This window comes from Neophocaena asiaeorientalis, unplaced genomic scaffold (genome assembly GCF_003031525.2).
Source record: "Neophocaena asiaeorientalis asiaeorientalis breed wild unplaced genomic scaffold, Neophocaena_asiaeorientalis_V1.1 scaffold54, whole genome shotgun sequence".
NCBI classification, from domain to species: Eukaryota; Metazoa; Chordata; class Mammalia; order Artiodactyla; family Phocoenidae; genus Neophocaena; species Neophocaena asiaeorientalis.
The window spans coordinates 2855616-2872377 of record NW_020174938.1 but is presented as its reverse complement, the minus strand read 5'-3'; the positions used below and the strand labels follow the sequence as shown (position 1 = coordinate 2872377).

Here is a 16762-nt window from a genome sequence, read left to right as displayed (position 1 = left end):
GATCTTTTTATTGAGTACATTAATAAGGAAGCATGTGTATTATTAGTTTACAAATTAGTGTTTTAATATTGTAATGAATTATTTCAGTATATTTGGTTTCTTTTGTACTCTTATATATTTTATGTGATTAAAAACATTGTTCTGAGAAGGGTCCTCTGGCTTCACCAGACTGCCGAAGGGGTCTGGAGCACATACTCAAAACATTCAGGAGCCCCTGTTTTCATTTTACATGTGAGGAAACTGAATTCAACATAAGCCAATAGCTGTCAGAAAACTGGGCCACCTGTTGGTCTTCTGACCTCCAGCCCAGGACTGTGTCATGCTGCATGAACGTAGGTGTCTTACAGAGTTACACCATGCCATACGTCTGATATTTGAGTTGTAATTTTTTCCTGATTATGTTAAATTTTTAAATTAAAGAGAAAAATAAAAAATAATTTGATCACTCAAAAATATTAACATTTTGAAGTTTTTACTAGGCATATATATTGTATCCATTAGGATGGTGTTCAGATGCATGTGACAGAAAATCCACATATAATGGCCCCCAAAAGAGGGGGTTATTTTTTTGACTATATATGAAATCCAGAAGCAGGCAGTAGCTAGCAATTGGCTCAGCAAGTCCACCCTGCTGAGGTCAACACCTTTGCAATTCCCTTGGCCTCTCCCTCACATTTTCAAAATGGCTACTACAGCTCTGTTATATTTCCATTCATAGGAGACCAGCTTCATCTGTTCCTTTTGTAAGGAAAGCATAAACTTTCCTGTAAGGCTCTCCACCTCCCACAACCCCTGACAGATGTCTGCTTCTGTCTCATGGACCAGAACAGTGTACTGTGGCCATCCCAATCTGCCAAGATTAGCAAATGAGTGTTTGGCTTTTCCAGCCTCTGGTGTGGATTGGCTCATGGCAAATGAACAGTGTCTGCCATATAGATAATCTATAAATTTGGGATTGTGGTACACAGAGTGCTTTGTATCCTGCTTTCCTCAATCTGGAACGTTATACCAAGTCATTCCTTAAGTCTTTGAAAACATGATTTTCCATGACTACCTAGTATTTTTACTGTTTGGAGGCACCATGAATCAGCTAAGTAATTCCTGATTTTTCACTACTGTAAAAATGTTTTGATTTTCGTAAGGATTTATTTACAGGGTTCTTGAGATAGAAGTACTAAAAGTATGAATGTTTATTTTGTAAATGTGCCTTCCAGATAGGTTGTCCCTGTTTCTGCAGCACTAATGATATGTAAAAATGCTCATTTATCCACATCCTCTCCAACTGGATGATATAATTTAAATTTAAAAATAAGTTTCCAATTTGATAAGCAAAAATGAGCATCTTCGTTTAATTTGCATTTCTTTGGTAACTAATGGGAATGAATATTTTTTGTGTGTTTCTTAGCCATCTGTATTTCTTCTGTGAATCACCTGTCTACTGCTTTTGCCTAATTTTTCCTCTTCAAAATCTTTATATATAGATTACATATAAAATGCATGTATAGATGTTATATAGAAAAAAATATTTTGTGTAGTTATATAATTTTATATGTGATATTTGTATATATATCATATACAGATTTTTAAATATTTAAGTTTAGGATCCTTTTGTTATTGTGAATGGTATTCTTTATCCCAAACATATTTCTAGCTGCTATTACTAGATTTTTTCTGAATTATTTTAAATTTAGCTTCCTAACTAAACTTTTATTAGCTCTGAGAATTTAATTTTTAGGAAAGTAATTTTATAATCTGCAGACAATGGTAATTTACTTCCCATAGTTTGTACTTACTACTTTTCTCACCTTACTGAATTATCTAGACCTTCCAGAACACTGTAATTAGACAATTATACAGCCATCCTTGACATCTTACTGACTTGAATGGGAACCAGTATTTAGACATTAAGAATATTTCTGTCTGTTGATTGGATATTCTTTACCATGTTAGGGAGATAGTCTTTCAGATATAGTTTATTTACTAATACTTTCATCAGGATTACAAATTAAATTTTAACACCTGTCAAGATCGTGATTTGTTTCATTTTTTTTAATCCTTTGATCTATTGATATATTAATACTGAGCCAACAGATTCTTCTTTTTGCCTTACCTGGCAAAGGGTACACAACTTTAGTGCTTCTTGCCTTGGATAACTTTTAGTTAACCAAGTATTACATAACAAATACTCTTGTTTAAATTGACAAATAGAAGTATTTTGAAATAAAACTTTCATTCCTTTGACAGAAATTTAAAACTTAAATTCAGGGGGCAATAAAGATTGTATTTCTTTTCTCTCTGGCCAAAATAAGTAGATTGTATAAGATCTGCCTACTTGTAAGGTGGGCTTCCTTTTTTGCAGTAATTGTAATCAAAATGGTCTTGGCTGATTGGCTAACATATCTGAAGAGACTTTGGTTCAAAGGAGTAACCCTAAACCACTGTCCTCACCTCCAGTAACTCACTGAAGAATTTTTTCATGGTTTTGTCTAGCTTCAGCCTTGAGTATCACCTCTTTGTTTCAAAGCAAAGGATCAAAGAAAATGTTTGTCCCTTCTCTGGTGAAGTCCATATACCCCCAATCCCAATTTCTACATAGAGGAATTCACTTCTAGTGGTGGGGAAAACTGCTCCAGTGGGCTCCTAGTGGTGATGGGAAATTTCTTATACATCTGGGTGATGAATCTAAAACCAGCAGGAAAACATGCCTATGTTTGTGAGGATTTTCATGTCTCCTTGGCTGTCTTCCTACATGGTGGTAACTGGGCCCTGTGTCTTCCTGCGTGCTATACCCTGTAACATTAGCTATCTGCATGGAGATGCCATTCACACTTGTGAGTCAGCATTTAATTGGCCCAGTGCTTCCCAGATTTCTTGTATGTACGTGAAGATAAATGTACAGAGACAGGCACTTACCCTTGACTTGTTTCCTCAAGGAGTTTTCTATTAGTTGTAAGAACTTGAAATTAAGTGTTTTGAAGCAGAGTGGGAACAACTTAAAATATAGTAATTTGGGGAATTCACTGGTGGTTCAGGGGTTGGGACTCCATGCTTTCACTGCCAAGGGCCCGGGTTTAATCCCTGGTAGGGGAACTGAGATCCCACAAGTCGTGTGGCGTGGCCAATGTGTGTGTGTGTGTATAATTTTGAGCTAATCTCCATAGATGATAGACACTGGAGACTGTTTATTTGGGACAGTTCATGGCTGTTAGTATATACTTGAAAAACTTTCATTTCACAACAAGGAGCTCTGACTTTTAATTATGGTATAAAAATAAATCTCATCAAGATTTTCAACCTAGGAGTCCTTTTTGTTAACCATGTGGCAGGTTTTCTATTATGACACTAAGGATGTGGGATGAAGATATCTCATTTTCAGATTTTTCCTGATGTACCTTGGCTTTATCTTGGGTCCACATGTATTGAAGTGGTATTTCTGGTTTCTGATGATAAGCTCAAGTTCTGTCCGAGAATTTTACAGAAGCAAACATGGAGCAAAACATCAGTTAGGCTATCAGACATAAAACCTTCCCTGTCATTTCTTGGAACTACATTTCAAAGAAACCCTTAACTGTCTGAACTCATTCTTAATGTACACTCACATATATATGTATATAGATACCTCTAGACAAGTGGTCTGAGATTTCTGCTCTTATATACTTAATAATTGTGTTTCTACATATAGCTTTCATCTAGCTATGAGGCATAATTTTTTATGTGATTATTTCTCAAAAGGTTAGATAATTACAGAATCATCATGGAAATAGCTAACTAATATAAAGGTATTTCATATAGATGTACCCAGGTACAGGCTAAACTAGGGTGAGCTGGAAACAACTAATTATTGTAAACAAGAAAGCTCAGTTTCACAGAAGACTAATAGAATTACCAAAAACTGAATGTAGAGTTCTCTTATCAGTTCTTTCCCCTTCCTTAAGGAAAGTTAGCTTTCAGAGACTCTTGATAATTTGGGGATTATTCATCCAAGAGAAAAATGGCTGAGGAAATGAATAGGCAATACACAAAAGAAAAAATACGAATGACTAATACACATAAGAAAAATATTCATATTTTTTCATTGTTGGAGGGGGCAGTGATAATGGATTACTTTTATACTCAGGAGAAAAAAATTAAATGTATTAAAAAATGAAGAGAACCCAACAGAGGCAGTAAAGGGGAAGTGGTGTCTATTCTTCTAGACATGAAACCTTACCACTACTTAGCCATGCCAAGTTTTCTATATCCTAAAGATGTGGCTTTGCTTGATAGCTTTATCTAAACATTTAAATAGGGTAAACTGTGAACAGGAAAATCAAGGATTTTCACTTATAGGAACTTTCAGGATTTTGTTAACTGTGGTTAGAAACATTTTCCAGTTAGCAGTGTGACTTGTGTATTTAATAAATGAAAAATGCTGTTACTATGTTAGCATCTGAATTTCTTCACAGAAGAAATTGAACAAAGGTACACAATACATACCACCCATTTGGGGTGGCTTTTGTGTAAGCTGAGTCCTCTAAAACTAGGCAGGATATCAGACTAGAAAAAGGAAACTACTTCTATTAAAATAATGGGTTTATTGTTGTTATTGTTACAATTTAGTTCTATTTTTAAACTTACAATTAAATAAATTTGATGTAGTTGCCACTTCTAAAAATTTTAATTGCATCTCTCCCATATTTGTGGACTTGCCAGGGGATGTAACTCATACAGCAAATTAAAGGCAACATGTGATTCATTTGTCTGTGTGATTTGTACATTAAGTCTGGCCTCTTTAAGGATAAAGGGCACTACAGATTATTAATATGAGATACATTAGCTCTCAGCATTTGCTGTCCCCTTATCCCGTTTTGTTTTTCAAATTCTCTGGCTTGTTTAATGTGTATCTACCTGGTTAGCTCTTTTATATACTCAGGTTTGGAAAACTTTGTTGAGCCAGGACTATTAGCTTCACTGATTTTCCACCTGAGGAATTAGATGGTATGAAACCTTTGTTCCAAAGTAAGACAAAACATTGATCTTTTACTGCAGTCAGTATAGTGACCTTCCTGGTCTTTATGATATGGGCTTTTCCATTTTTGCTGATGTCTGCCAGTTCCTTGAGGGAAATGAGTTTAGTATGAGGAACAGCTCCCAAAAGGGAGAAGAAAACTAACGGCTTTTCTATACCCACATCAACAATCTAGGGCAACTACTCCCTTATTCATACCTCTTCCCCTTCAAACAAAGGGAAGACCTCACAGTAAATAGAAGTAAAGTGATAGGACACGAGGGTCACTGAGGATATCTTCTGATTTGTCAACAGAACAAGAGTCGTATGTTCCGGGTGCAGTTTAGTGGAGGCTCAAAGGAGCAGGCGCTGGAACACTGCTGCAGCTGCGTGCAGAACCTGGCCCAGTACCTCACTGTCCAGGTGCCTGACGGAATCAGCCAGGAGCTCAGGCCGAGTCCTAGCCCACTGTGGACAGGTGAAAGCCAACGGAAGGGCTGTGTGCAGAGCATCCCACCACAGCATGATGTAAGTAGGCGAGGGTGTGGCTGTACGAGAAACCTGACAAGTTAATGCTCTATGGGGGCCAAAATCACAGTGGAATTTGCTGAGTCCACCAGGTTTGTAGGTTAAGGATATCTAATGTTGAGTGACTTATCTTTATTGATGTATAATTAACTTTATAGTATTAGTTTCAGGTGTACAGTATAGTGATGATAGTTTTATACATTACAAAATGATCACAGTAAGTCTAGTTACCATCTGTCACCATACAAAGTTATTAAAATATTATTGACTATATTCCCTATGCTGACATTAGGTCCGTGACTCATAACTGGAAGTTTGCCTCTTAATCCCTTTCACTTAGTTTGCCCATCGCCCCCCACTCTGCAACCACATTTGTTCTCTGTATTGATGAGTCTGTTTCATTTGTTCGTTTGCCTTGTTTTTTAGATTCCACATATTTTAGTGTGTATATATACCTCATTTGTGTATATATTCCATTGTGTGTGTGTGTGTGTATACATATACACACACAGACCTCATCTTACCCAGTCATTTATTGATGTACACATAGGTTGCTTCTGTATCTTGGCTACTGTAAATAATGCTGCACTGAACACAGGGGTGCATATATCTTTTATTAGTGTTTTTGTTTGCTTCGGATAAATATGCAGAGTGGAATTACTAGATCATATGGTAGTTCAATTTTTAATTTTTTGAGGAACTACCATACTGTTTTGCATAGTAGCTACCAATTTACATTCCCACCACCTGTGCATGAGTTTCTTTTTCTCCACATCCTCACTGACACTTATTATTTCTTGTCTTTTTGATGACAGCCATTCTGACAGTTGTGAGGTAATATCTTGTGGTTCGATTGCATTTCCCTAATGATGAGTGACGTTGAGCATCTTTCCATGCACCTCAGGCAAGGGCAACAAAAGCAAAAATAAATAAATGGGACTGCATCCAACTAAAAAAAAGCTTTGCACAGTGAAGGAAATCCTCACCAGAACAAAAGGGCAACCTATTGAATGGGAGAAGGTATTTGCAAATGATACATCCAATAAAGGGTTAATATCCAAAATTACAAGAACTCATACAACTCAGTATCAAAAAAGACCCAATCTCATTAAAAAATGGGCAGAGGACCTGAATAGATGTTTTTTTCCAAAGAAGACACAGTGATTTTTTTTTTTTTTTTAATTTAAGGTTGAGTCTCACTGTAGCTACCTGTAATACTAGGAATTAGGTTAGCTGGGAGCCCCAGGTGTATTATGGGTGTCACTATAGAACAGTGGTTCTCAAAGCATGATCCACGGACCCTTCCCTGAGACCTTTTCCAGGGTCCACGAAGTCCACAGTATTTCTGTAATAATATTAAGATGTTATCTGCCCTTTTGCTATATGGATATTTGTGTTAATAGGACAAAAGCATTGTGAGCTTTTGTGAGCTGTCACCTTAGCACAGATCAAGGCAGTGGCATCCAACTGTACGCAGTCAGGCTTTTCACTGGTCACTGAAGTAAGAACCAACTAACAAAACCATCTGTATTCTGACACACGATGGCTTTCTCCTGGAAAGCACCTGTATGAATGCATTGGGTGCTGAACCACCTCTTTCTTCATGGAACACCGTATTACTTGAACAACGGACAAACTCTGGTTATTCAGATTTGGGTGTTTGGTGACATTTTCTCGAATGAAGTGAGCCTGTCATTTTAAGAAAACAACTGATAGTATTTATCGATAATGATGAAATAAGCTGTTCGAGTGAAAATTAGAATCCTGGAAAACTTGTATCTGCCACTTGAGCTTCACAGCTTCCTAACCCAGAAGACCTTCCTGATGGTACTACTAATGAACGTGATTTTAAAAATAAGTAAATGCAAAATGTTTCAACATTTGGGAGATCTGTATAGTCCAGCGAACCAGTATTTTTCAAGTGATGAATATATGATGCTACAAAATTATGCATGGATGGAAGACCCAAAGTGCAAAATAGGGACCTTCCCTGGTGGTGCAGTGGTTAAGAATACACCTGCCGATGCAGGGGACGTGGGTTCGATCCCAGGAAAATGCCACGTGCCACGGAGCAGCTAAGCCCGTACACCACAACTTCTGAGCCGCGCACCGCAACTACTGACCCCACGTGCTGTAATTACTGAAGCCCGCACGCTCTACGGCCTATGTGCTGCAACTACTGAGCCTGCATGCTGCGACTGCTGAAGCCCACGCACCTACAGCCTGTGCTCCACATCAAGAGAAGCCACCACAATGTGAAGCCCACGTGCTGCAATGAAGAGTAGCCCCTGCTCGCTGCAACCAGAGAAAGTCTGCACGTAGCAACAAAGACACAAGGCAGCCAAAAAGAAATTTAAAAAAAGTAAAAAGATCACAAATTTTTCAAAGTGCAAAACAGACTAATGGATTCTATTTATTTACTTTTGTACCCCTTAATCTCCCTCACCTATTTCACTCGTTCTCCTTCCCCATCTCCTCAAAAAATACCTAGAGACATATGACAATGAAAACACGACAATCCAAAACCTATGGGATGCAGCAAAACCAGTTCTAAGAGGGAAGTTTATAGCCATACAGTCCTACCTCAGGAAACAAGAAAAATCTCAAATAATCTCACCTTACACCTAAAGGAACTAGAGAAAGAAGAACAAACAAAACCCAAAGTTAGCAGAAGGAAAGAAATCATAAAGATCAGAGCAGAAATAAATGCTGGAAAGGGTGTGGAGAAAAGGGAACCCTCTTGCACTGTTGGTGGGAATGTAAATTGATACAGCCACTATGGAGAGCCGTATGGAGGTTCCTTAAAAAACTAAAAATAGAGCTACCATATGATCCTCCAATTGTATCTGGAGAAAAACATAGTCCTAAAGGATACATGCACCCCAGTGTTCATTGTAGCACTGTTTACAATAGCCAAGACATGGAAGCAACCTAAATGTCCATCTACAGGGGAATGAGTAAAGAAGATGTGGTACATATATACAATGAACTATTACTCAGCCATTAAAAAGAATGAAATAATGCCATTTTGCAGCAACATGGACCAGAAATTGTCATACTGAGTGAAGTCAGAGAAGGACAAATATATGATATCACTTCTCCAATATAAAATAAAAAGTTTGAAAAAACATGACTTCAAAGTTAATTAAGCTGTTTTTTATTATCTTAAAATCAATAGTGGATACTCAGGTGATCAAAGTACCATTATGCCTTCATGTATTTTATATTATTTTGTACTTATTCATGTTTGAATAAAAATAAAACAATTAAAAAAAACCCACAATGAGATATCCTCACACCTGTCAGAATGGCTATTATCAAAAAGACAAGATGTGGAGTAAAGAGAACCACTGGGTGCACTCTTGGTGGGAATGTAAATTGGTACAACTGCTATGAAAAACAGTACAGAGATTGCTTAGACCAAAGGATTTTAGTATAACAGAATATAAAAAATTCCTTGCTGTGATTTCAGATTCTACCTTGAAAATAACCTTTAAGAAACTACCACTTGTTGAGTTTTGGTGTCATATCAAGGAATATCCACAATTAACTGAAAAACCCATTTTTAAAAAAAACTTTCCATCTATATATCTGTGTGAAGCCAGATTTTCTTCATATACTTCAACCAGAACAACGTGTGTCAGCAGATTGAGTGCAGAAGTGGATAGGAGGAGAGTCCAGCTAGATATTAAAGAGATTTGCAAAAGTCATTATATTTTTGTGTTAGGAAATATAGTTTTCATTAAAATGTTTTTAATATAACATATAATGGTTTTATAAGATTTAAATGAATTTTAAAAATTTTTGTTTTAATTTCTAACAGATAAATATCACATGTAACTCAAAACAAAAGCTGTTTGTAAGAGTGTAAAGGAGTCTTGTGATAGAAGTTTGGGAATCTTTATTACAGAATTTCTCCTCGAGGTACATATTCTAGCATTTCTTTGGCATAGTCCCACATGCTGCTAGCATAAGTTACCTCTGCTCCTGGGATGAAATTCTAGTTTCAAGCTGGGTTTTCTTATTTTCTATTTTGAGTAATGATTTTCCAAACCTGGCTTTCCATCACTTCATCCTGGAAGTTCCCCTTAAACTCACTGGGCCAAGACATTTCACCTTTACACCAACTTTCTTTTCATAGTTTATCTGGGTTCGTGAACATAGATTTACATTATCATAAAGTGTTTTTCTTTAAACAAGTACTGTATGATTTCTTCTTGACTATGTTTAATTTGCCATATCAAGTTTTTTTTTTTTTTTTGCGGTACGCGGGCCTCTCACTGTTGTGGCCTCTCCCCTTGCGGAGCACAGGCTCCGGACGCGCAGGCTCAGTGGCCCTGGCTCACGGGCCCCGCTGCTTCGCGGCATGTGGGATCTTCCCGGACCGGGGCACGAACCCGTGTCCCCTGCATCGGCAGGCGGACTCTCAACCACTGCGCCACCAGGGAAGCCCTGCCATATCAAATTTTGATGATGTTTTAGAATTCTTCTCCTTCATTTGTTTCTGCATGACTTGTTGTGAACATGTCTTAACACTAAAGCTTTTTTTTTTTTTTTAAACAAACCCTGGATCTAGTTTAAAACATTTTTGCCTCATCAGCTGCTGCTGTATTCTTTAAGAATCCCCTCTCTACACATGGGATGGAATGGCTTATTATAAGGTACTTTCTTGCTATGACAAAACCTTCATGTCTTTTCTTGATTCCGTATTCAAGTCTTCCTCTGATCTGTAGTTTGGTGTTCTGAGTAGATGAGATGGCACAGTGTTGTGCAAAGACCACAGGCTTTGGAATCAAAATGGATCTAGGTTTGAATCCTAGCCCTATTAGTAGCTACATGATCTCATGCAAGTCACTCATCTGTAAAATGGTGAGACTGAAATCGTCTATAAGCAGCTAGGACATCTGGCAAATACCTAAATAACATGATCCATTATCACTATTACTGCCAGTGCTGTTACCGTTTCAGATCTGCCTTCCCTTGCAAATGAACAAATGAGCATCCTAGTCAGTTATTACTGAGGGTAAGAACTCATGAGTCAATAGGGCCATGATAAGGCAGAGTGTCTGATGCTGCAGAGCAGGAGACAAGATAAAGCTACTGGGTTAATGCACCAGCATGCAGGCATTGTGAAGCACTACCTAGAACATTCTAGTCTTCCTAATGCCAAAGGCTCCTAAGGCTTGCCCTTAGCTGCTACTGTGCACATTTGCTATCATGCTCCCTTTTTCAGAATCCAATTCAAGAGGTGCAAGCTCTGGCCTATATATTTTCTTTTGTCTAAAACAGTTATTCTCTTCTTTGCAAATAGAGATAATTCCATGTCTTTCTATTTCAAGTTCTTGAGTCACTTCCTGGCTCTTATTTTTTTACTTTTCCTCAGCCTTGTAATTTTACTAATTGTGGCCTAACCAGGTATTTCTCAACCTGAGGGCTTCTAAGGCAACCCAGCATACTCAGAGAGGGGGGCAGTTCCTAGGTGAACTCTTTCCTCTGTTAGCACAGGAAGTCCAGCAGAAAGCGGCCAGGGGCTCATTCCTGTGTGCACAGAACCTTCCATCTCTCTGCACTTGGGCAGAGGACTGTCCAATCCTTAGGGCCACCCCAGTAGCCTCAGCTGCTTCCATCGCACTTGGCTAGGTCAGTGTGGATGGCATATGAATTTTGGTTGATGTCTTTCCCAGTTGTTTGAAGAACACAGTGTGAACTGAACTGATGTGTCTCCTAGGAAAACATCAAATATCAGAGCTGGAAGAAACACTAGAGTCTGACTTTTCCAGATAAGGAAACTAAATAGAGAAATGGGGCTTGCCTAAGGATTCTAGACTCATTAAAGTCCCTTACCTTTTTGCTCATTTTTATTTTAGTATTCTTGACTAGTTTTCTTTTCTCTTTGGTCTTTCCTTCCTCTCTGTCCTGCCACCCCATTTTTGATGCTTCCAGATATGCATTTCTGCTAATATGCACTAACTGCAACAGTCAGCTTCCATGTAGAACATTTACTTCTGGCAGTCAGAACATGCTGCTGATAGAGACACCTTCCAGGGAAGGGTCTTGGATTCTCCCTGAGTGATACCACTAGCTCACAACTGTCTGGAGATTAGCACTACAAGCACCACATATATCCAAAACATAACGAGGCCTGCAGACATGTGGCTAGGAAGGAGGAGTGATGGGGCTCTTGGAAAAGTTTGTGCTTTTAGGTAGAAGCAGCCCTCCGAGCCTCTTATGCCTCCAGGCCTCCTTCTGTACCTTATTCACTGTTTGCCTAGAAAACATCCCGTGTGTTCTGCTAGAGAACAAACCCTCCTATAGCAGGTTCCTTTGAAGCAGCTTGGACTCTAAAGCATTCCTACCCTTCATGCTTAGTGCACACACCCCTCCTGTACTCCCCTCCACTCTAAGCCTTAAGTCTTATATTTACCTCCATTCCAGCACTTCCTGACTTGCTAAGTTCTTACTGAGCTGTAGGTTCTTGAGGGCTGGACCTCTACCTTGTTCTTTGTGGCTCCCTTCCCTTTATCACCCCAGTGTCTAGTACACAGTAGGCACAAAACATTGTTGAATGAAGATATCTAGGAATTTTACTAACAGAAGAACTCACTCCCTCAGAATGTCTAAAATGAGATTTTTTTAAACTTTTATTAAAAATGTAAGATTATCTTGCAACTATAGGGTTTTTTCCCTTTTTTGCAGTGAACATGTATTACTTGAGTAATAATTTTTAGAAGGTGACAAATCATGATTATCAGAAGCTGGGCAATGTCCACTGCCCTCCAGTACCAGCACATGGTCCTGGGCTGGGCCTCTGAAGACAGAAGTACACCACGGTGTCAGACAAGAAGAAGCACTGCCAGCCTATGAGACATAAGGAACAGACATAAGGAACATAAGGGCAGGTGCCTCAGATTTAAACTCTGTCTGTACCTCTACTGTGGTAAATCAAGTAACAGCCAAGCTTAAACCAGGACAGACTACACCAACAATGATCTTACCACTTTTACTGGTATTTTCCTTCTTTTAACATGAAAGCAGTCACATCAGAACCTGGAGCAGCAACAGTGGGTACCAGCTGGCACAGGCACTCCAAGAGGAAGGACCTCAGTGGCCTGGTTAGCTCAGGTAGGGCCTATTTCCATGTTCAGTTTTCATGTCAGGAAAAACAGTGATCCTGAAGAATTTGTATCCCTCTGTTCAATCCATTGTTCTAGAACAGTAACTTAAAATGTTGCTATAGAAGATGGTAAAGACAGAGACAGGCCATCTCCACCTACCCTTGTAAGATTAAACACGATGACACATACTGAAGAACTATTCTCCTGAGGAAATAAAAGATGAAGAGTGGTCTATAGTGTTAGCCTTTAAATGTGTGAGATAAAGAATTTATTCACCACCTATCCCAGAAAGAGGAATACAGGTAAGAATTTCAATTTAATTTTGGAAACGAAATTTGGAAACTTCTAAGATCAATATGAATTCGGAGTCATATCAAGATAGTTTCTGTAGGGGCAGATATTCAGTGTGAGGATCTCAGCTAAGGATGTGTGGAGACCCGGGAGGATTCAACTCTTGTTACCACAGAACTGCTTTCGGACATGCCCTCTCCCCTTGCAGTCTGCTGTTACCACAGACTCCTGCAGAACTATTCATTCAGGCTCAGGGTTCCTGAGGCCTGGTCTGCTGGAGCTCCTGAAGGTGGTCTCCTCCTCACTGCATTCCCTGCTGTGCTTGACAGCAGGCTCTCAGCCTATGCTTTCCACAGAGTTCTGCATGGAATTCAATATTCAAGGATGAATTTCCTCTTTATCTATTAAACTGTGCTAACAGTGGTATAAGAAAGAAAATACAGGTGTTTTCTCCATCTGGCTCACCACTCACTCAAAATAAATGGACAATCACAGGGCAGACGTTATAGTGCCCAGTTTGTAGCCTCATACCTGCACTGGGGTTATAGTGGCTGAGCCACAGAAAAAATTCATGAGCAAGGCAGTGTGTGATGTCGTTATTCAGGAAGTATCAGTTGCTATAAAAGGTGTACCTCAGCCCAGTTTATTTACATCATATAGAAGAACCATGTATAAAGAAGAAAAAGCACCAGGTTGGGAGCTCAGATATGTTACTTGTTTGCTCTAACCTTCTAGACAAGTTGTTCTTTGAATATAAGTTTGGTAAAACTCTTTGAAAGCAACTCAGCAATATAGATAAAATTTCACTTTATATCTTATTACCTATAATACCATTTCATCTACACAAATATACATACAAGGATGTTTTTCAGTGTTTTTTATAGTAAAACTGGAAACGTAATTATTCACTAATAGGATACTGAGTGGTTAAAGAGTGCTATAACCATAGGCGGGATAAAAATGTAGTCATTAAAAGTGATGTCTATATCTGTTGACAAGGAAAGATATTCACAGTACATTGTGTTTTAAAAGGCTACAAAATAGCATGCATGATTTTTGTAGTAAAAACACACAACGTAAGTAAGTTTGGAAGGAGATACACTAACATGTTAACAGTGGCTCTCACTGGAGAACAGGGCTCCATTTTACTTTCATTTTCTTCTTTCTACCTTTTAGATACAGTCTGGTTTGAATTTAGAAAAGTCAATTTCTATTATAGATAGTTCCTAGAGAAATGTCAGTTGTATACATATATACCAAACCATGCCATGGAAAGGGTAGAAAACCACCTACCTAAGTAGAATTAACATCAGGAGAGAATAAGAAGGCTGAGTCAAAGGCCCAGACGTAATTGAACCACGTACAGAGCTGGAGCCATCTTCGTCATGTGGGACTGTGGATCCAATGTCGCCTTATCTTCCAAATAGCCAAGCTCAGTCACTTTTATTTGAACTCTCCTAATATTTAAATATTGGCAGCTTAGTCAAATGGTGTTAAAATACAAGTTACCAAAGAAGGCATACAAATGGCAAATAGCATGTGAAAAACACACATTATATGACGTTCTGGAAAAGGCAAAACTATAAGGTATGGAAAACAGATCATGGTTGCCAAGGGTTGAGGGTCTGACAAGAGTAGGTAGCATGAGGGACTTCCTGGGGGTGGTGGGAATGTTCTGTCTTGATTGTGGTGATGGATACATGCCTCTACTTGTCAAGCTTCATGGATAGGACCAGAAAAAGGGAGATAATTGTGTCCTTGGGATGGTCAGTTTGTGACCTCTCTGTATTACATTCAGAACCCAGTTTCCATATGATGAACTGCTCACACCCATTCTTCCACCTATAAGGTGGGAAGGATGAACTAAGTTAGTGGCGTCCATTCATCAATAGGCTTTATCAGTCCACAAACTTATCAGCACCATACTCTTCATTGAAGCAGGATCTTAACTTTGCACATCGTTTCATTAATATACTTGAAATACCTAAGGATACAAGTTTATCTCACTTTGTATATTTAGAAACATTATGTAAAGAACTCTGCAAAGCTAATTAACACTAATTTTTGGTGTCTATTTCCCAAATCTTTCCTTAAGGCAAAGTTTTTGTGTTCTATTATTCAGGCTGTTGCTTTCTCCTGTAATCTCTAATAAACTACTCTTCTGGAATCCCCACAGTCTCTCCTGGCATCAGAGGAGCTGCCCGTGGTCTATGAACAATCTGCATGGAACACGGAAGAGTTAGGCCCCTTTCTACGCTTGTGCCTCATGGATCAGAATTTCCCAGCATTTGTGGAAGAGGTGGAAAAGGAACTAAAAAAGCTGACAGAGCTGAGCAACTAACATTCTATACATACAGAACTGAGGAACTTCAGTGCAATGGAAAAAATGCTTCCTCCTAAGACTAGAGAAGATACTAGAATAAAGAGTATTATTCCAACACCTTTTATCAGTTTTATTTTTAAAAACAGGTGAATCCACTTTTTTATACATCATTGCACTTCAACAATTACACAAAACACAAGTACATGCATCTACCATTACGCACCGTGTGAGAACCCTGCCGGGTGTGAAAATCTACACTCAATGAAAAAATACAGTGTCAACCTCAAAGTATAACTAGTTGCATAGAATACCATGCTGTAACATTTCAAGGTCATTGAAAACAAAAGGTAAATTATAAAAGTTTGCCTTAATTGAATGTACAATCAGGTTCAACACATCAGTGCAAAAGGATTTAAGAATTTACATGATTTAACAAAAGAAAAAATAATCACTTAAAAAGCAATCATACATATATACTGCAGTTCATTACATCCATTCAGTGGACTGCTCCAGCTTCTCATCAAAGTCATAGGTTAAGCCCTTAAAATTATAGATTTCAGTTTATATTACTCATCTTTATGTACCAGAACTGAACAGTTTCCTCATCTGACAACATACAGTAAGGAATGAGTATCAGCAGCTTAAAAATGAAACAAGCATTTATTTTATTTTGGATTTCTCCCACCCCCAAAAATATAAATATATATATATATTTATATACTGTATATATCTGTAGGTTTTGCTGTACTTTACAAAAATGTGTCACTAGATGGCAGCAGTGCATTTTAGAGCTTTGCCAATTTAACAGCTGCATTAAGTAAAAAACGGTGCATGCATGATCTGATCCTCAGAGGACCTTTTTACTTCTATTTAAATATTCTACCAAAGGGGGGAAAAAAAAAGCAACATTCACAGCACATCAAGCCCAAAGTAGTTTACACCTTCTACACTGAAGCATTGTTTAAAATGTACCTGGCTAGGTCACCCTTACAGGAGAGGCTAAATAAGGCATGCTTTAGACAGTCATCATGGTGCTGCTCACTTGAAAGGGAAAGAACCAAAGAGGTACAAGCAGAAAATTTAGCAGGTCATGTTGCCACCAGTTTCAGGAACCTAAGGATCTGTAAAGGAAGAAGTATTTAGAAATTAAAAGAGAATATGCACTTAAAAGAGAATATGCACTGTTACTTAAGACTACACCAAGTGCCTATAAAACAAAGCTTTGGTTCAAACAGCATGCTCAGGGATACGGTGAGGAATTCAGATCTCCACGTGCCTAACCAGAAGGTACTCCAGCCCAGCTGTCCCTGGCCACCATTCTTGCCTTGCCCTCAGAAGCAAAGTGGGACCAACTGGCCTCAGAATAATCTACCTAAGAAGGTGACAATTTCACTTTTACCTCTTTTTAAAGATGTAATTAAAGTGGTAAAGTGATGTTTTGAAACATCATACATACTCTGAAAAGCATTTATGTAAATAACTGAAAGAGCTCAGCTGAAAATCTTCCTTTCCAGCTGC

At 38.4% G+C, this 16762-nt stretch overlaps 2 protein-coding genes across 3 annotated transcripts in view; one reads left to right on the top strand and one right to left on the bottom strand.

The window, feature by feature from the left end:
* The window catches only part of REC114 (REC114 meiotic recombination protein), a 91858-nt gene extending 75676 nt beyond the window's left edge, over positions 1 to 16182 (top strand). For both annotated transcript variants that reach the window (XM_024761710.1, XM_024761711.1), the window contains 3 exons: positions 5303 to 5515; positions 12551 to 12637; positions 15098 to 16182. In XM_024761710.1, coding sequence (XP_024617478.1) covers positions 5303 to 5515; positions 12551 to 12637; positions 15098 to 15262 — 465 coding nt within the window. In that variant the 3' untranslated portion in view covers positions 15263 to 16182. The remainder of the gene's footprint in view (positions 1 to 5302; positions 5516 to 12550; positions 12638 to 15097) is intronic.
* Positions 15360 to 16762, bottom strand: part of NPTN (neuroplastin) — a 32447-nt gene continuing 31044 nt past the window's right edge. Inside the window, exon 8 of the mRNA XM_024761709.1 lies at positions 15360 to 16365. The gene's annotated coding sequence lies outside the window, so the exon portion shown is untranslated. The remainder of the gene's footprint in view (positions 16366 to 16762) is intronic.